This window comes from Larimichthys crocea, chromosome XXII (genome assembly GCF_000972845.2).
Source record: "Larimichthys crocea isolate SSNF chromosome XXII, L_crocea_2.0, whole genome shotgun sequence".
Classification (NCBI taxonomy): domain Eukaryota; kingdom Metazoa; phylum Chordata; class Actinopteri; family Sciaenidae; genus Larimichthys; species Larimichthys crocea.
This window is the reverse complement of record NC_040032.1, coordinates 21,407,669-21,428,111: the sequence shown is the minus strand read 5'-3', so window position 1 is coordinate 21,428,111 and position 20,443 is coordinate 21,407,669. Positions and strand designations below refer to the sequence as shown.

Below are 20,443 nucleotides of genomic sequence, written 5' to 3'. Positions count from 1 at the left end.
AAAAATTGACTAAAATGAGCAAAACATTTATATAACACAATTATGTGTCTTATATTACACCAAAGGTAATAACTATTACGGTCTATAGCAGAGATTGCTGTTAAGCAATTGCTTCCAGAACAACTTTCTTTCTTTCTTTCTTTCTTTCTTTCTTTCTTTCTTTCTTTCTTTCTTTCTTTCTTTCTTTCTTTCTTTTAAAAAGAAGTCCTCCGTTAGTCCTCCGGCACAGGAGGTGGCGCTGTTGCTCTTTCATCGTCTAAACGCGACCCGCCATCGCACACAAAGAAGAGGCCGGAGCAGCAGAAGAAGAAGAGGAAGAAGAGGAAGACGAAGAAGACGAAGAAGACAAGAGGCGCTATCGGGCTAGCTTGGCAGGCTACATCGAGGATATTCAGAGGTAAAACCTGTTTGTTGTTTTCACACTTTTCTGCTCTCCACAACAACACACCGCCGTGTCCGCGGTGCGCGTAGCCGCCGCGTCCCGCTGAGTGTCGGAACAAAGCGGGTCTAACTCTCCGCTGACGTTAGCTCCGTGGATAGCTCCGCGGTTAGCTTTAAGCGTTAGCCGCAGCTCCCTCGCTGCAGCGTCGTCACCGAGACACAAAGTGTGTCTGAGACTTTCAAACTAAAGATGTCCAACACTATAAACTGTCCACAAAGACTTTGGTGGAAGAGGACTGTTTGTCTGACTCGGTGTTTTTCTTCTTCAGCTGTCTGTCGGCTCAGTTAGCACGATGTTATAAACAAGCAGCGCTTACATAAGCGGAACTCCTCCTGATGCCATGGCAACACGGTTCATTAACGAGCAACCAGATGTGTCTGAATTAACATTAAACATTAAAAAACAGCAGCACGGACTCTCTGGAAGAGTTTCAACTTTTCTCCTGTCTCTGTTTTTATGGGTTAGTTTGAACAAATAATTTTTTTTTTAAGCATTTCACTTATTACAGCTTGAATCCAATAACCTTTTAAGTACAAGTTTAATCGAGCTAGAGCGACTTTATGAGCAGATATCGGCCTGTTACAGATAGTCTGCATGTGTGGTTCCCATGTTGCCCAAGTGTTTGATTTTTGAGAGATGAAGGCGAAAGCTGTGTGTTGATACAAGCCGATAGGCTGATGTTGGAGTTTAACCAGACTCAAAAACAAAACAAACAGAAGTAAGACGACTTTAAATCTCTGCGGTTCTGCAGAAAGCAGATGGCGCTCACATTAGATGGTGATCCGGCTCTGAAATCTGTCGTTTCTATTCTCTGTAAAAAAGATGAGCGACCTGGTATTAAGTGTGATATAACCGCCATAACACTTTAAGGCCACGTGGTTAAATTTCCATCATTTATTTAAATAACAAAAGCTTTCTGCACAAAGAGAGAATCAGCCGTTTAGCCCTCGCCTCGTCCTCGTTTGTGTTCATCCTTCCACCGGTGTTGCAGCGAGGTTTAAAGTGCCGCTCCTCTCCTTCTCTTCCAGGGTTGTCTTTCTTCATCACACTGCCTCCCCCTTCGTCCCCCCCCCTCCCCACATACGCTGCAGGATTGCTGGGGTTTTAGCTCTCTTCCCGACCTGCCAACATGCCAGCCGCACTTACAGATTCCAGTCAGATAATCTGTGAGGTCTGGGCGAGCAATGTGGAGGAGGAAATGAGGAAAATCCGGCAGATTATTCAAAGCTACAATTACATCGCCATGGTAAGTGACAGGCGGTTTGGAGAGAATAAATGATGGTCAGTCTAAAGAATCAGTTTCTCGTGTTTTCGAGTCACGAGGAGTACGTTTTATTACATTTAAACTTCTTAGGGACTTCTGTTCCTTCTGTTTTTTTTCTTCTCACTTCCTTTTACATGTCTTAGATTATGATTAGAAGAGCATTTCATGTCTGTAAACATCAGAATATCTAGATGGAGATGATTTAAAGCCGTCACACACTCATGTGAAACAGAAGCACAGGGGTATTAAAGAGTTTTTGTGTTAACATGTTTTTTTTTTCATCAGGACACAGAATTCCCCGGCGTGGTCGTCCGGCCGATCGGCGAGTTTCGCAGCACAGTGGACTACCAGTACCAGCTCCTGAGGTGTAACGTCGACCTCCTGAAGATCATCCAGCTCGGCCTCACGTTCATGAACGAGGACGGAGACTATCCTCCCGGCACGACGACGTGGCAGTTCAACTTCAAGTTTAACCTCACGTAGGCACACTGTCGTTCTTGTAACACTTTCTAAAAAAAAATTTATTTTTGTTTGTTTAATAGCTGTTTGGTGATAACACATCTAAATACTTTTTTTTTTTTTGCTCTTTACAGAGAAGACATGTACTCACAGGACTCCATAGACCTGCTACAGAACTCCGGCCTCCAGTTTAAAAAACATGAAGAAGAAGGAATCGACACACTCTACTTCGCTGAGCTCCTCATGACGTCTGGTCTGGTGCTGTGTGAAAACGTCAAGTGGTTGTCCTTTCACAGGTCCGTTCCTTCACATCACTGCGACCAAATGTCATTCAAACCGTGACTTATTATTTGTTTCAGTCTCTGTATTCCAGTGGAAATTAACAGCTAAAAAATATAGATTTGAAATGTTTGTAGCTTCGTTCAGAGCCATTTGCTTATTAGTTTGAACGCACCAACATCAGTGTGATCCAGTCCATCCTGACCTGAATCGTCCTCTTCTGTTTTTCTCAGCGGCTACGACTTCGGCTACCTGGTGAAGCTCCTGACGGACGCGCGGCTCCCCGAGGAGGAACACGACTTCTTCCAGATCCTCAACCTGTTCTTCCCCGCAATCTACGACGTCAAGTACTTGATGAAGAGCTGCAAGAACCTGAAGGTAGACTAGTTTGTGACTGTCTTCATGTTGTTTTTATATAGAGGAGACAAACAAAATCATGTCAAAACAAGCCATGAAACGTGGTGTGTGTGTGTGTGTGTGTGTGTGTGTGCAGGGAGGACTACAGGAAGTAGCAGACCAGCTGGAGCTGAAGAGGATTGGGCGGCAGCATCAGGCTGGATCAGACTCGCTGCTTACCGGCATGGCTTTTTTCAGGATGAAAGAGGTAAAGTCACACAAATATCCAGCGGCTGTGCTGAAGGAAAAATATTATTATGGGAACACACATCAGTTTCCGTCAGTCCACTTCTTATTGATTTGATCACATACGAGAATAGCGGGTGTATTTCACAGTAGTAATCTAACGGAAATCTTTTGCTCTATTTCGTTCAGCTCTTCTTTGAAGACAACATTGACGACGCAAAGTATTGTGGGAGACTGTACGGCCTGGGCTCGGGCTCAACCCAACCCCAGAACGGCATCTCCAGCTCGGGCCAGGAGGAGACGAACAACAAGCACTGACTGAGCGCTCGATTCTTCAAGTGGATTACGCACTTGTTTTAAAAGAAAAAAAAACACCCAACCAGCAGATTTGTTTCCTCCTGATCTCCCTCAACACTCGAAACAAAACGACAACACGTTTCTTTCAGTTTTCCTTCTGTCGGCAGTGGATCCTTTGCTGGCTCACTCGTTTCTTTTTAGTCGCTTTTATTGAGTATATGGCCATATATTCAGAACACTTTTTTTTTTTTAATCTGTTGGATTTTTTTTTTTTTTTACAGCATTATAGTGACACCCTTGTTTAACAGCATGGGACCAGCACCTGTTTCATACTGTGATCTCAGACGAAACCTTGACACACACAAAAAAAAAAACAGTCCGATTCTTCAGTTCAGACTTTCCTTCATCAGCTGGGACTCACTTCTTGTTGCAGGGATTTCAATTTTTTTAAGTTAAATGTTGGAAGGGCCTGTAAATTAAAAATGTATAATTTTGATGAAAATAAAAATGTTTTAGCTCTTTTCCACTTTCAGAAACTTTTAACAGTGAGCGTCAAAAAAAGAAAAAAAGGTGTATAACTGTGCTTGGTTATGCATGTTTTCAATGAGCAAACTACTGTCGTTCTGTACATTCACCGACCAAACCGAACTGTTCGCCGGCAGGTTCACAGATGTTGTGGTTACTGTTGTTTTTACAGTCTACATTGTTTTAAACAGTTGTATATTAAATTGTTTTGTATTTTCAATGTAAACGTTAAGCATTTTGATCTTTTTTACTAGCCGTACACTGACACATGGCTGCTTCAGTTCATTCATTTCATTCCAGGTCTTTAGAAACCGAGGCTGAAATGGAAGGCTCGGCACAAAACACTCAAAGTAATGTTGATGTTCTTCCACCTTGTTTCATCAACTTTGTGCAACCCCAGGTTTAAAATCTGATTGTAGATCTGTGTTTGTTTTTTTATTCCGTTTGGTACTTTTCAATACTATTGAATGATATTTTTGTATTGTAGCATTGCACGTAACAAAAGTATTGATAGTTTGGACAACCTTGTTCAGAACTTGCATCTATGAGACTTAAGTTCCCCCAAACCTTTCTCAGCTGTCAAGTTGTCTACAGATTTCAAAATTTCAGAAAAGCTGAAAATAATTAATTAGTTAATTCAAAGAAAATATATTAAGCAAAATATTCTGTTTTCATAACAGCCCGAATTGGATAACTAAGTAAGGTTGGTCAGTCGAAACAAAGTTCTTAAGATGTTTAAGGCCCCGTTTAATTATTTCCTCAGGAAAATGGCATTTTAGGTTTTCTAGAGGCTTAAAGCGCTCTACTTAGCTTCAATCGTCAGTGTCCTCTTCAGTCTCGCCTCTGCCATTATGTCCATAGAAGCTGCTGAGTCCGGTTGTGGCACGACGACAGCTCTGCTGCCCGCCAGCATTTCACTGGACCTCAGTCCTAAAAACCTCTTTGCGGTGGTCCAAAACGCCTCTTGTGCAAACACTCAACAGTCTCCAACCCGGCTAACCAACTGAGTTTACATTATCTACCAGCAGCTTTGCCAAAAAGCAGTAACTCTTCTCGTGAGAAACTGGAAGCAGAGAATGTTTTACACTTCTGCTTGATTATTAACAGGGAATATTCACCATGTTTTATATGGATGTCCAGTCAAATGGAGTCATTTTTAGAGAAAATAGATTTCTCAGTGTGCTATATTGCCCATGAACGAGTTCTCCTGCTCACAGAGTTGTGCCTACATGTACCAGGATGCTTGAGCTTCTGATGGAGACACCTACAAAACAGGCTAAGTGAACTGCTTTGTGTACATCAGTTACCAAACGTTTGACTGTTCATTTCAGTCCTAGTTATATCGTTACCTTCCAACAACCTTCTTTTGTTGCTTATTTCAGGAAATCTGTCTTTACTTCGGGCCCACACCAGCACTGTGGATATTAATATTTATCACCAGGCAGTTGTTTAACAAACTGGAATCTTTCCTCAACAACAAAAGGCACATCACTCAACTGTTAGATTTTTACTTGAGGGAAATTCAGTTCAATCTCTTCCAGCCGAGACAAAAATCAATTCAAGGCTCCTTTGGGTTTTCTGGATGTGAATTTCAAACAGAAACATTTGCACCTCATTTTCAATCAAAGTTGTTTTTTTTTATTTAACAAAAAAAAAAGCTGTACAGTCAAAGTGCTTCTTTTAAGTCCACTAATGAAATATTCAGGTGAGGAATCGCCGAGAGGCTTTGAGGAAGGAGGGGCTCGTTCCGTATTTGCGGAGCAGGTCTTTGGCCTCCTGCTGGAGTGACTCGGGGATGGATGGTGAACTCTTGCTGATGTGCAAGAGAACCAAGCAGCATTCAACAACGTCTGGCTGAGGATACATCTGAGAGGAAACACACACACAGACGGAAACGTTTACCAGCACTGGTGATAATCTGGATGCACGGTGGTTTTGGTATGTATTCGATCAGATAACATTTCTAAAGTCTAGAAAAGTTGCAAAAAATAAAGTTTTTATTCCTATTCATGTTAGCAGAGAGCATTTGTTCTATGGGCCACACAATGCGGAAGCATATGTGGAAGATGGGGGTGATTTTATGCCCTGAAGTCAAACTGGAACTGGCAAAAAATACTACAACTCTCTCATTCCTGTCGTTTCGCCAATATAACTCGAAAGAGGGGTGAAATGATGCGTGAAAAAGAAACATTTTGTTGTGATTTAATTTTAAACTGTGTGTGTGTGTGTGTGTGTGTGTGTGTTGTTGTGAGGGAGGTGTACCTTGACTGTGTCGGGCAGGTCAGCCAGCTGTTTTTGCTGTTCTGACATCTTGGAAGACAAAGTGAGCAGGGTGTCCTCGTCCTCAGGCCTGAGGGAGAGAAAACACAGACGCTTCAACGGACTGATGACTGCAGGAAACCGTCCGTTACAAATACAAGAATTCATGAACCGTGTATTTATAGCTTCAGATACAAACAACTGGAAAATAATTGTCGTCGATCATCATTAACAGAGCTCTCACCGCTGCGGAGCATCTGCGTGGCTGTCTGATGACTCTGAGACCTGCGTGGGCGAGTCGTCTGTTTTCTCCCCGGAGTCGGGCTGGGCTCTGCTGTGCAGCCGCACCATGGCTGCCAGCCGCTCCTGTATGTCTCTCACTGACCTCTGCGTGGCCTGACAGGCGGCGTGACGCTCAGACAGAAGAAGAGACGCGTCAAAGTCCAGCTGATCGACCCTCCCAGTCACCGGGGAGACGCTCTCCTCTGACTCTGATACACCTCCATTCACCGCTTTGCCCTTCCCCTCATGTACGGGACCGGACGCTGAGAGGGGAAGTCCGTTTTGGGTCCGGGTGGAGTTGCTCCACCAGTATTCGTACAGGTGCTGGTAATGGACGTAAGCCTGCAGACTGTTGGCGGCAGCTTTGCCTTCATCGTCTGTGAGGTGAAGTGTTTTGGAATGTTTCCTGGAACAAACGCTGACGTCGCCTGATGAAAGAGAAAGAGCTTGATATTTTACAAATACACAAACTGTCGGTTCATTACATTAATTGTTAATGGACAGCCAATGTGAGATCTAAATCATGATTTGGGGGCGGTCGGTAGCGTAGTGGGTTAAGCGGCCGCCCCGTGTGTGGAGGCTACAGTCCTCGCTGCAGCTGGCCCCAGTTGGAATCCCGCATCGGACGGCCATTTACTGCGTGTCACTCCCCCTCTCTCTGACCCCTGCTTCCTGTCTATCTTCAGCTGTACTACCATTAAAGGCATAAAAGGCCCAAAAAAAAGTTTAAATCATGATTTGACCACAAGATGTCGCCAAATAAACTAAAAAACAGAAATCTCTCGGCTGCTTTATAGACAGTTTATTTCCTCTCCAGCATTTTCTAAATGATGTTTGACAGACGTACCGTCAGGGAACAGTAGCCTGCAGAGCTCTGCAGAGACACAGGAGTGTCCGGCGTCTTTGAGCCAGGCCACCGCCTTCCACAGCTCCTTCATCAGCTGTCCATCATCGTCCAACAACCAGCTCAGCACAGCGCGGGTCAGATGGAGGGATGAATACAACTGGACCTGAGGATGAGTGAGACAACAGAGTCAGATAAACTGCTGGGATCGATTTACTACATCTAAAAAAAAAAAACATGCTGCTTCAAACCCACAAAGCAGTTTGAGGACTCTGCACCTGTGTTAGGGGGATGCTGGCGGTGGGCGTTGGACTCTCCACAGACTTCAGCTCCTGCAGAAGAGCTGCGACGCTGCAGTGTCTTTCGGACTTTTGTGAAACCCCAAACTGCCGCTCCCACACGTCCCTCACTCGGTCCTGGATGCTGACGTGACGCTGACCCGCTTTCGCCCACGGGTGGCTGGAAACGCAGGGCTGAGAGTCTGCCAGCATCGCGGCCAACAGCTCAGCGACACAGAGGTGCAGCCTGTGCACCTGCAGGGGTGTCAAAACAGACACTTCTGTCATCATACGATACACACTCGAATCTCTAAAACCTTTATCAAATTGACAAAGGACAGTAAAACGATCATTTGTGCCGTGTCCATGATGTTTTTCTAACTAACCATCAGGTTGTCCTGTGAGCTCAGGACCTCCTGGGCCCCGACCCAGTCCAGAGCAGCAGCCAGGTCTTTAGCGCACCGCAGCGCCAGCGACTGAGCCAGAGCGAGCTCTCCTGAGATCCTCGCTAGGCTGGCTGCCGCCCTCAGCGAGGAGATGTCATTCTTCCTGGCGATGACTTTAGCGGCGTCGAAATTGGCGCCGGCAGCCAGGTAACTGGGAGAAGTGACGTAAAACAAACATTTAAGGCAGATTTAAGTAACGTGTCTGTAAAAAAGGACTTTTTAAATTTAAAAATATAGGATTGTGAGACATTCACATCATTTTATAGTCATTTTGATGCTTCATTGACTTGAATCCAGTGAATGTTTCATATTCTGTTCATACGTCTGTCCTTGCAATGTGCAACTTTGTGTTCCAGGTACGATCAACCAGGAGAAATATGTAACACTTTCGCAGCACTGAGTTACACACCATCAACTATTTCCAATCCACTGGCTTTGGCAGAACTGGATCATATTTTAAGGAGAAAGTCTTTTCCCTCAGATTTCCTCTAGCTGTTTCGCCTCAACTCTCTGTGACTAACAGAGTTTCGTGACAGGACAGTAAAGTAAACTGCTGCAAACTGTAGCAGTTGTTACCTAATGTTCGCTCAGTTTGTGAGCTTTAAATGAGCTCTTCTACGTCTTCCTGCCCAAACATATTGTGACATCGTGGTGGTAATGGAAGCTCGCTTGCAAAAAATATTGTCTCCATCACCGCGAGCAGGAGCAACAGGATGCTGCACTCATTATTGCCAATGCTTGTTTAACCCACGACAGGACGACGAAGAGTCTTTGACAACTGGCGATTCCGTGAAATCCTTCGCGCTCTCACCATTTAGCGGCTGCAGAGAAATGTCCGTCCTTCTCCAGCACGGCGGCCCAGCAGGTGTACAGCTCCTTCAGGACTGGATCGTCTGCTGGAAGCCTGGCTTTGACCAGAGCTATGGCCTCCCTGACATACAACACACACACACACTTACTCTGTTAACATATGAAAAAACATTAGCTGCATTTAAAAATGAAATGACTTTTTGTTCTGCTGAACAAAAACTTTGAAAAAACAGTGTGTAGGTATATGACAGAAAAGTAAATAATAAGCGTCCATTAAAAACTAAAAAGGATGGAGGTGAACCTGTAGAACTTGTGAGAGCGCAGCAGGTCGACGGCCTCGTACAGCTTGTTGACTGACAGCAGGTGGGACGCTGCCTTCAGGTACTGCTCCTGCAGACACAGCTGCTTGACGAAGGCCTCCACTGCGCGGCTCCACACCTCGAACCCGGCTGCAGGAAGGAAACACACAAAGTATTATTGCGATATGTGGAAAGATCCACAATGCTGTCTTTTCGTAGACCTCCAACATGAATTATCGTGGCGCACGCGCAGATTTATTACGTTTTCTCTGTTTGACAACAGGAATCAAATATGAATGGTACCCATAGGAGCGATGGAGAGCAGGTGGTCGTTCAGTTCTCCTTTCTCAGTGGCGAGCTGCAGCGCCCCCTCCAGGTCTCCGGTCCACAGCCGCAGGTACACGACAGAGTCGTAGTGACCCGCCTCCACGTGACCCTCCTCTGAAGAGCGACAGACAGCACAGACAATGACCTCACAGGTGAAATACTCACTTCAAGAGCTGACAAGAACACTGACACGGCAAAGCGTGCATCACGTTCAGGGCTATCTCATCTGTAATTATGTTGATGCTTTAATTAAACTTGTGAAATGGGCAGATTAACAAAGTGAACGAGAGAAAATGAATCCCTGAAGGACATGAACATGTGTTTTTCTGTTAATCAAAGAGTGAACATGCGACACAAGGAAAGGCGACATACCTTCTGCCTCGAACATGCGGTACAGAGCCTGTCTGTCAGTGAACAGGCCCAGGTGGAGGTGCTCTCCCTGGCCTGGGACACAGCCTGCAAGGGGTGCTAAACACACACAAACACACACACACACACAGTAAACCATCCATCCACTTGATGCAACGACGTCTCCATGTGACTCACTGATCTGTTTGCTTCTAATTTTCCAAACTCGGACACTGACATGCGCTGCTCTGAGTTATTACCACAATGTGAGCTTATGCTGTGATCAATCATTGTCATCTGCAGAGCTGCATCAGATCCTGATGTGTCTCGCCTCAGTTTCGTTTAGCAATTTAGTAACTAGATGATGACATAAGCAACTTCCTCTCGGATTAAATATACGGTTGACGTAGAATAGCAGGGGCTGTCTGGATGTGTAAATGTTAAAATGCGCTAATGAGAGCTTCTGCTGCTTCGGGCTCTTCTTCCCTTCCCCGGATGCTCCTGGAAGGTGAATCTCTCGTTATTTCGCTCTGTGCTCTAATAGAAGTTGAGCAAGCTTGGGAGCCAGCAGTCAACTTCCTCCCGTCCTGTACTTAGATATGCTACGTGCTGGCTGGTCTTTGTTGAAAATACAACCAAAGTATAAGAGCACAGCGGCACCCTGACCCTGTTTGACCTGCTGTTAGTCCATGTCTCATTTGCAGGTTTCTGTTCTGCTGTTAAAGTTTAAATCGTTTGAGTTTGTTGTTTTCTTTTTGTCTTCTCTCTTTTATCTCCGTGCCAGGGTGCTGTCATTTCGTTTCCTTCTCTCTTCTCCTGTTGTTTGCGCAGCTAGGCATAAAGTTTCGTATTATAATAACTTTTTTTTTTTTTTCGTTTTGGAGAGTTGATACAGCAATGCGGTTTTATTTCCAGCTCGTTAGCCTGAGCTCACACTGAAGTTCAAACTGACGCTTCCAGCTTTGGGAATAAAATAATCAGGAAACGTACAAAGTGACTCGCCTTGACCAACTTGGGGTCGTAACACAGTCTTTCAGGAACTTTATGGGAACAGTGAAGTACAGCTGCAAAATGGCCTGTTACCATAGCAACTGATGATTAAATCTAACCCGCTTTGAATCCCTCGACCTAAACCCCCAGACTCCACGTTTTTCAACTCTCAACTATGAAGCTAAACTGCACTTAAACATCAGTTATTCTAACTCATCGCTGCTCGTGTCTTCCTTGGCATTATAATCACCGCCTCAACTCAAACTTCTCCATAACAGACTCACCGCTGCTGTGCTTGACAGAGGCCAGACTGATGCAGTCTTGCAGCAGATCTTCTTTGGGCCGATGGTCCATGGAGGTACTGAGGGGCAGCATGGAGCGAGGCTTCTTCTTCTTCAGCAGGTTAGTAGGTAAGTCTAGAGACACAAGACAAGTTATGCACAAAAACATACAGAAACACACTGAGCTAAAGTTGATGAATAAAATGGTGTACCTGGTTTGTCTTTGCTCTTTGGGACAGTGGAGGATTTTCTTTGCGTCTCAAAAGAGGCTGAAACAGAATTTCAGAATAAAGTCACAACACTCTTACTGTTTTTCCAAGTCCGTCACAGCTGTTTGTTTGTTTTTTACCTGGTGGTACAGCACTGTTCGTTGAGCTGACTTCATCTTCCTCATCTTCACCCGACAGTTCGAGTCCAGGTGCCGCTTTCTGTCCGCCTGTAACCGATTCTCCGTTCATCTCTACTGGAGCAGGCCCTCCAGCCCCAGACGCCTTCTTGTTCTTCTTCTTCTGCTTGGAATTGGCCTTCATCTTCTCCTTCAGGTCGACCATCTTCTTCCCTGAGAGGATGAGTGAATGTTAGGGTTACGCCACAAGGCAAAAAGAGAACTTGTTCTTGAACGACGTGCTGCGTGGACAGATGTTCACCTTTAGGTGGCATTGTAAACTCTTGTTTGGAGACTCTCCACTCCTGCAGGGTGAAGTCCTTCCCTCCGGTCCAGATCACATCAGGATCAACAGGCGACCAGTCCACGCACAGCAGATAACCAACGTGACCCCGGTAGTTGCAGACAGCTGCTTCCTGCTGTACATCCCACACCTGAACGGAACAGATTCAAGACATGGTTGGTTGGTTCAGACAGACTACATCTGGCAGGAAGATCATGGCACCGGTCTGGTACTGACCTGGGCTGTGCCATCATACGAGGCGGTGACCAGCCGGGCGTCGTGGTGTGGACTCCAGGCCATGCAGGTGATTTTAGCTGTATGACCACATAGCCTGCGATATGGCTCCGTCATCACGACCGGGCTTTCTGGAGGATTTTCTGGACAAAAGGGAAAACACAAATGTCAATAACTGCCAAGCTCTAACCCCTCAAACTCATCTACAAGCAGGCATTGTAGGCAAACTCTTTAGACGGACTGAATAATACAACGTGTTCGAGGTCTCCTCCCACCTATGACGGAGCGGAGATCGTGCACATAGACGGTGGCGTTGCTGGAACCCGAGGCCAGGAGGCAGTGCAGCTCCGGCAGAGAGCCGTGGTCGTGGTGCCACTGTAACGTGTTGATGATCTTGTGGTGCTGCTGGATGCTGCACAGCAGCTTCAGACTGGGAGCCTCATACACATCAATACACCTGCAGCAGAGAGCATGTGGGGGAAAAAAAACTAAGGATAACTATCAGGATATTTCAGTTTTCTCCCTCCCTCGTTCGGACAGAGTCATGTTTACCACTGTGTTGCATCACCAACAACACTCTGAGGGACTTGGTGTAATCTTGAAAGTGAAATGTTTTTCAGGCGTTTTTCTTTTAGTGGTAACTTTTTCCAGTCTTTTGCTGCCGTTGTCCCAACGTGATGCTGGCATCAGATTCAAAACGGGCATATCATTTTTCAAAAACAACATTTCTCAGTTCCAACATTTGCTAAGTTGCCTTTGTGCCATTTTCAGTTAAATACAGGGTATGTCGTGGCAGTTGAACCATGGTGGACTTTATGGATATAACGCCAACAAAAACATAATGAATGTATGAAAACATAGTTATGAATATTAAATTCCATCTCTGTCAATAAATCCCTTTAAGCTTTAAGTGTTGAGATGAGTCAGTGTGAATGTGACCTAGTTAGCCGAGTTCAACAGTTCACGCAGCACCAAATCCATTATCCTGTAGCCTAAAGACTACACACTGTCAGCGGACAGTTGGTCCCCCGCAGGAGTCTACAGGCTGATGGTCTATTATGAGACGGGTCGGGCCCCGGGCCAGTCACTCACCCGTCCTCGTTGCCGATGGCAACCACCTTCCCATCTGGCTTCCAGCTGAGGTCGGTGTGAGGAGACAGCTTGTGCTGTTGGGGAAGCAGAGCTCACCTTAATAACCTTATTCAAATCACTTTCCATTTACATTCAGCAGCAAACACCGACACAAACTGTCGCAGCCGGGAGCGCCCGTCGTAATACCTTCGCTCGATTAAAGCTTTGACACTGAGAACCTGAAATCTGTGATCTGTTTCCCCGGGTTTGTTGTCCACCTGGAGGTGTCAGGTGTTACCGTGGCTGACAGGCGCTCCTGGTTCACTAAAGGGTTTCTAAAGTCTGTCTGTGAATGTAAGTGCGGGACACCAATTCATTTCTGTGGATGGATAATGACTTGTTTTAGTGCTCATCATAGTGTCAGCAGCATAAACAAGCTCTCTATGCTTTTGGGTTGCAGGAGCTCAGTGGTGGGGGGGCTGACATTGTTGTTACATGGTCCGAACATCATCGTCACTCACCTTGATGTCGTTGGTGTCCCTGATTAGCTTGTCGATGTTGGACGCCTCTCCGCTCAGCTTAGACGGATCGTGCTGCAGGATGACGCCTTCGCCGGCGCAGCTGTACAGGCTGTAGGACAGCTTTCCTCCTGCCACTCCTGAACACCACACACAGAACAAACACAAGAGATGGATACACCGGAGACAGATTCAAGGTGGAGAGCACTGTAGTTGCCACCTGCATTCATCCGTTTCAGCTCATATTACTGTGAGGGCTGGTGATCTAAAATATGTTTTAATCAGCATTTGTGCATGCTCGGATTTAATATAAAGAACAAAAGTGAGTGTGAGAGTTGACAGAGACAAGGAAGCAGCTTGTCCTAATTTCCTGTACACACTGCAGTAAGTCATCCTGATGATCTGAACCAATGAGATCGCAGAACTCCAACGGCAACATGAACTGAGCTGATTGGTGTCAAGGCTGCGGGTAAGCAACTTAGTGGCAGCTTTTTGTTCAATTAAGAGCCATCAGCAGATTGTTGGCATGGCAACAATTACGTCTATGACTTCGAAGCCGAGTGACTGATACGCTAATCAAAATGTCATCTGCCGACAGCTGGTAAAATTAACTTCCAACGTCTTGATTTCCCAACGAGCGACTGAAGTGAGGTGGGGCGGCGAGCGCAGAGTGTTTTCTTGGCTCATTCAATTACTGAGTCGATTACAAAAAGGGCGTGCGGAGATGTTTGGGCTTTTTTTAGCTGACGCGCTGGATTTTTCGGCGTCCCACCGCCAGTCTTTTTGCTGGGTCAGAGTGTTCGGAGCAAACAAGCAGCAGTTGCTAAGAGTTCATTAGGAACTTACCAAATGACATCGGGGGGACTGGTGGTCCCCAGGCCAATGTGTACACCGTTTGTCGGTGATAGGAGCTCGATATCTGAGGTGGCCTGGGAGGAGATGAAGCAGAACAAATGCCCAGTCAGGAAGAGTTGACGTAGATAGCTGGAAGAAAATGGGACTCAGGGGGCTTTGAGGGATTATGAGAAGAATCCACAGGGTCTCCAGCAAAGAAAAGCAACATCATGGCTTTCAGAGAAGCCTCTAAGCTCATATTTTTGCAGTGCCTATAGTCATATTTAAAAAGGTGCAGTTTGGAGATTTACACTAAAGAAACTAAAGTTGTTTCAATTCAGTAAAATGTATTGTGTGAATCATTGAGGTGTAATGAGTGGAATGGTTTTCCCTCCTCGTAAAACTTAATTTCAATGTCATAAACAACGCAGTGTTTACATCCATGTTTGCCCGCTAGAGGTCTTCTTCTTCACTGCTTCTTTACGTGTTATCACCGCTATGTAAGAATATCATGTGGTATCAAGGTATGACACTACACCAGGGTATTTAGAACATTTTTAGAATCTTAGTCTTTCTATTAAACAGATATGGAGCCAAAGACCGCAGTTCCTCAAACGGCCACTTGAGTCTGGCCCCGAAAACGAGTCCGTCTCCATGAGTCCCCATGTTAGAATGTTAGAATGAATAGGATGTTCAGAGCCTGGTACAAAAAACTGTTTTGGTCTTTACAGCTAATTTCCCCCTTCATGACTGTACTAAGGCAGATTTTTATATAAAAGTTTTTTATCAAATTATATTAAGGCGTAAAGTTATGCATAATTAAAAGTGTGGGTCCTGTCATTCATTCAGCCCGCCTCGACACTGTGTCTGCACCGAGACAGACACAACAGCATTCTGAAAGACGTCAAGGAACTTCAGTGTGTGTGCAGTTTAAAACTTTCAAACCATAAATTCAAACCATTATAAAAAAAAACAACTTTAAACAATGAATCTTACTTGTTTGAGAAGACTTCGTAGATACCGACTTTACCATCATCTGTTCCAAAAGACAGGGAGCCTTCTTTTTTTGGGTGCCATGCCAGCTGCAGTGAATAAAAAAAAAAAAAATAAAATAAAAACTTCTTAATGCGCTTCATCTTATCTCAAGTGCTTCTTTCGCGACATCAAAGAGTTTGTGAAATAAGTAACGGCCGCTGATAATGGAGAACGCGTCAGAATAATCAGAATAATAATAATCCTGTCCACAGGATGAGATTTCTTACAGCACGGTCGGCTCGTAGTGAATGAAACAGATGGCAGGTTGATATCGGCTCTTCATTAGATGCCTGATATCATTCAGCCATTGTCACCGACCTCAGACACGATGTGGGTTTGAAGATTCCAGTGAAAAATTAAAGGATGTTAAAACTGATAAATCGTAGCGAGTTCACAAATGTCCCTCTTGACTTGTACGGCTGCGAGTTGCTGATAGGAGCGTGTGTGGTCTTATCAGCAGCTCAGTGGAGGATTTTATTAAAAAGCAGAGACATTTAGACAGTAGACAAATGTCTTTGTTTCTTCGTCTCGCTGCTCTGGGTCCTCTTAATATATTTCAGAAACATACAGACAATATGAAACACAACTATTCTGTAAATTCTGCACGTCAACAGGGAATTATTTTAAATATGGCTAAAAGCTTCGTTACGTCGAGTAAAATTCAACAAAGATGAAAATAAAATAGTAATATTTTACACTAACAAACATAAGCAAAAATCAAATCAAACCAAAAACTTACCGCTGTGACTTTGGACTTGATGCCCTGCCAGAAGGACCTGGTGTCGTACTGGTTCTGGGTGGTCAGTGTGTTCCACACTCGGATCATGTTGTCACCAACGCCCAGCGCCAAACACCCTGACCCCACGGGAGAGAAGGTCAGGGCGTAGATGAAACCGCCGAGGGTGGGTAGAGTCCAGCAGCAGTCCAGAGTGGCCAGGTCCCAGCATTTAATCTGAGGAATAAAAATAAGTCAACGAAGCCTCGATACATATTCTGCAGTTGGTAGTTCTAACTACTGAATTAACTACCAACTATTTTGATAATTGATCAAGTAAAGGCTGCCAAAATAACATAAAACATTACCAAAACTCTGTCCGATAAACAAACTGCAGCTGGTTACATAAAAAGAAGGCTGACCCACCTCTCGGTCCATGGAGGTGCTGATGAGCAGCTCTCTGTCATCCTGCAGTTGGATTGAACTCATGTTGAAGATGATCCTGCTGTGGTTCTGACCCTCTGAAGACGTCCCAAACAGAGTCCACATCTGCTTCCCTGTTCTGGTCAAGTCCCACATCACCAACTCACCACTGAGGGACGAGCACACACACACACACACACACACACAAATAGACAAATAGTAAAATTAACTGTAAAACGATGTCTAGAAACTTCATTTACAGGTCATTGTCTGAATAACGATTGAAGAATAATCATCTTGCAGCTGCGTCACAGTGAGACAATATCATGACTCATGAAGACGAAACACTGTGAAACAATTCCGATGTTCTGGTTGATAAGACGTGCGTCTACCTAAAGCAGCTGGACACGAGTTGTGTCGACCGGCCCTTTGGCCAGTGGACGTGGAGCCACAGTCTCTCTTTGACCCCGGGGTCGACTGCAGACCGTCTTTTCTTCATGTACGGTAGTTTCAGAGTCATCAGACCTGCGGGGGCGGGGTGCAGATGAGATGATTTACATAAAAATCATCAAGTTCGTCCAGCTTTCTTAAAAAAAGATTTTGACTTTGGCTTTGATATCAACAGGTTTTTGGATAGAATATAGGGGAACATTTTGTTTCATTAGCTGTGTAAACGGCTTAGTATGAATACAGTCTTTTTTGGAATAAGCAAAAAAAACATTTTCTGCATGTAAACGTAGTGACTGATGCTGATCTTAACTTCGTACCTTTTCCCTTCGCTGTGCTCCAGATCCTCACCGTCTGGTCTTTGCTCCCGGAAGCAAGAAAGCAGCCTTTGTCGTCTCCTGCAGACACTCCACTGGTAGCTATAGGATGAAAAAACAGTTATATAATATACACAGACTAAACACACACTAAAATGAGAAATTGAGCATTGAGAATGTAGAAGTGAACTCTGATACCTTCACTGTCCTCAAGTCTGCTGCAGATGGCGTCCTCGCTGGCGAGTGGCGACCACGCCAGAGAGTGGATCTCATTGTCGTGCCCACGCAGACGGTGCATCACCTCGCCTTTCTTACTCACATCAATCAGCACGATCATCCCATCTTTGTACCTTAGACAGAAAAATGATCGCAAACAGTGATATTTAGATACTTGCAGCTGAAGGTTGAATCTGACTAAACTTTGTAAAACAGTCTTCTGATCTCAGATTTGAAAAAACACTTCTTACCCCACAGCCACAGTGCTCCAGGTGTGAGGAGAGCAGGTGAGGCAGAAGATGGTCCTGGGCTCTGGGAAGAAGCTGGCTGTATCTCCTGTGTTGTACCAGTGACAGACCACGATGCCCTTCTCATCCCCTGACACCACCAGGTTTTTATCCACCGGAGACCAGTGCACAGCTGTGACGGAGGTCTGTTCGCGTGTATGAGGAAATAAAAACCAACTGTTAGTGACATCCTGATGATGCTGAGTGTCACAGATTTTACTAGTCAGGCTCGAGTGGAAAGTTTTAGTTTCTTATGATAGTCAAAAAAGCAGTTGCCAGGGTTTTTTCTTCCTTCACGGGACACAAGTCAGCCTTATTCATGGACAGATATTTGGAGCCTGAATCTGTGCTCAAAGATCTATGTTCTATGGCTTTTACTTTTTCAAATCAAACCACTGAAAATGTGCAGCCATCATTTGAAGCAAATAGTGAAAACTAAATAAGCAATGCCCTCCATAAGCTTGGCAACTTTTAAAAATGCCCTCGAGGGAGTCACTGAATTGCTGCAGAGGAGTAAAAAAAAAATGTCCTCCACATCCTGTCAAGCTCAGGCAGTTTACTTTCTGTGTACAGACTGGATAAGCAGCCCATTCTCTCCATGACAGCAAAGAAATGTGAGACCGGAATGTCACCATCTCTTCAACAAACCATTTCTGCTGCTATGGTGCAACAGAAACAGGAACGCTGACACTCACCTGATGAGCTGCATGTTCCTTTATGAGAACCTTGCTGTCCGAGTCCCAGAAGCGAACGCTCCCATCGTTGGAGGAGCTGACACAGAGGTGACTCTGGCCTGCATGCTGACAGAATGAAAAGCCCGACACCAGGTCTTTGTGGCCGACCAGCTCACCTGATAAAACACAGAGAACCCTAATGGTTAAGATTCAATATTTTGAATGAGTGACGAACAGTTTGTCCTCTGTGGACAAAGTCTGAGAAAATAACCTCGATGACATCACAATGACGTAATTTCTCAGACTTTGGTAGGTTTAGGATTGCAATTTTTAATTTCTAACAGAAAGCCTGATTTGCAAACTAACAAGTTTGCATTATGGGATTTGTAGGATCCAGTGTTGTTGCAGGTTTTTAAAGATATTTTAAACTGTGCTGTGTTGATTTTGGCTTTTTGTCTCATGAAGGTCCCCTAACTTGATCTTCTCCTTTCGACTTTTCCCTTCAGGGGTCGCCACAGCGAATCAGTTGCCTCCATCTAACCTTGTCTTCTGCATCCTCTTCTCTCACACCAACTACCTTCATGTCCTCTTTCACTGCATCCATAAACCTCCTCTTTGGTCTTCCTCTAGGCCTCCTGTCTGGCAGTTCAAACCTCAGCATCCTTTTACCAATATATTCACTCTCTCTCCTCTGGACATGTCCGAACCATCTCAGTCTGGCCTCTCTGACTTTATCTCCAAAACCTCTAACATGTGCTGTCCCTGTCTGATGTACTAATTCCTGATCCTGTTCATCTTGGTCACTCCCAAAGAGAACCTCAGCATCTTCATCTCTGCTACCTCCAGCTCTGCCTCCCGTCTTTTCCTCAGTGGCACTGTCTCTAGACCAAACAACATCACTGGTCTCACCACAGTACACCTTTGTTGGGATGTTGCTGTTCTAGTAGCCGTTGGTAGGTCATTCCACCATTTGGGGACGACCACAGAGAAGAGTTTAGAGTGACCTCGCTTTGCGAGAGGTGAGGGTACAACTAGACGGTTTGTATGAGCGGAGCGTAATGCCCTGGTCGGGACGGGAGCCTTTAGTAAGACGCTGAGATAGGCAGGGGCAGATCCTGAGGTGGTTTTGTAGGAGTCAGAGCTTTGTGTTTAGTTCTGGCAGCTACAGGCAGCCAGTGCAGGTCGCTGAAGAGTGGGGTGACGTGTCATTTTGGGTTGGGTCTTCTATCACACATCACACCTGACACTTTTGAAAGTTCTGACATTTGATAAAAGTGCAATAACAAATCACTTTAATTGATTAATCATTGTCTGAAAACAGTTAAAAACACCAATCACAATTGCTCGTGCCCTAAAGAAAGATTATGATCATCAGTTTACAATCATGAGACATACAACAACTGGCTGGAAGTAGAAATTCTGCATTTTTTTGTTGCTCAATCAGTTCAAAAAGTCCTGTTACTTAAAAAAAAATGAATTAGTTTTAGTGATTGACGACCTGATCAGCATTTTACCGATCAGATATCAGCTTTTTTTTTCTTTCAGCACATGAGATCACAGGAGCTGCGATCATCACACCTTGGGACGATCTCACAGAGGCTTGGACGATGAGCAGCATGTGACGGACTCACCTACGACCCTGCAGGAGGACGCGGACACGTCAATCAAATAGATGTTGTTTTTGGCTCCGACGCCCAGTAAAGCGCTGCTGCTGACGTCACTGCAGCGGGAGCAGTACCAGTTAGGAGAGGCGGGAAGTGCCCGCTCGTGCATGACGCCTCCTGTCTGTGTAAACGCGCCGATTAATGTGAAATAAAGTCTGATATGAAGCGGGATCAAACTTCTCACATGTCACCTGCGACTACACTAGCAGCCGTACGGCACAGCGTGGTGTCGTAAAAAAAAAAAAATCCCTGCCGGTGTGCCCACACTACGGAATCCTATTTGGGTCAAACCGCTTCAAATTCGCGGCAATTGAAGCTTAATAATTGT

General features: G+C 45.0%; 2 protein-coding genes across 3 annotated transcripts; one reads left to right on the top strand and one right to left on the bottom strand.

The window, feature by feature from the left end:
* Window positions 1-247: 247 nt before the first annotated feature.
* cnot8 (CCR4-NOT transcription complex, subunit 8) lies at window positions 248-4,074 on the top strand. The gene is made up of 7 exons (XM_010734535.3): window positions 248-397; window positions 1,471-1,688; window positions 1,992-2,185; window positions 2,300-2,461; window positions 2,678-2,822; window positions 2,938-3,048; window positions 3,216-4,074. Exons 2-7 carry the CDS (start codon window positions 1,572-1,574, stop codon window positions 3,342-3,344), a joined length of 858 nt encoding a protein of 285 aa, XP_010732837.1. The 5' UTR covers window positions 248-397; window positions 1,471-1,571; the 3' UTR covers window positions 3,345-4,074.
* Window positions 4,075-5,492: 1,418 nt separating this feature from the next.
* Window positions 5,493-20,350, bottom strand: gemin5 (gem (nuclear organelle) associated protein 5). 2 transcript variants are annotated; one of them, XM_027273559.1, is made up of 28 exons: window positions 20,083-20,350; window positions 18,473-18,627; window positions 17,742-17,923; window positions 17,473-17,624; window positions 17,278-17,376; window positions 16,903-17,035; window positions 16,514-16,679; window positions 16,112-16,324; window positions 15,334-15,419; window positions 14,350-14,432; window positions 13,507-13,643; window positions 13,007-13,080; window positions 12,190-12,371; window positions 11,918-12,057; window positions 11,660-11,831; window positions 11,362-11,571; window positions 11,225-11,287; window positions 11,016-11,147; window positions 9,766-9,861; window positions 9,370-9,507; window positions 9,069-9,216; window positions 8,769-8,888; window positions 7,898-8,108; window positions 7,512-7,766; window positions 7,237-7,399; window positions 6,352-6,817; window positions 6,111-6,198; window positions 5,493-5,714 (listed from the first exon to the last, which is right to left on the bottom strand). In XM_027273559.1, exons 1-28 carry the CDS (start codon window positions 20,222-20,224, stop codon window positions 5,550-5,552), a joined length of 4,371 nt encoding a protein of 1,456 aa, XP_027129360.1. In that variant the 5' UTR covers window positions 20,225-20,350; the 3' UTR covers window positions 5,493-5,549. The 2 variants fall into 2 exon arrangements, with proteins under 2 accessions (XP_027129360.1, XP_019120917.2); XM_019265372.2 differs by having other exon boundaries at window positions 11,225-11,281.
* Window positions 20,351-20,443: the final 93 nt, after the last annotated feature.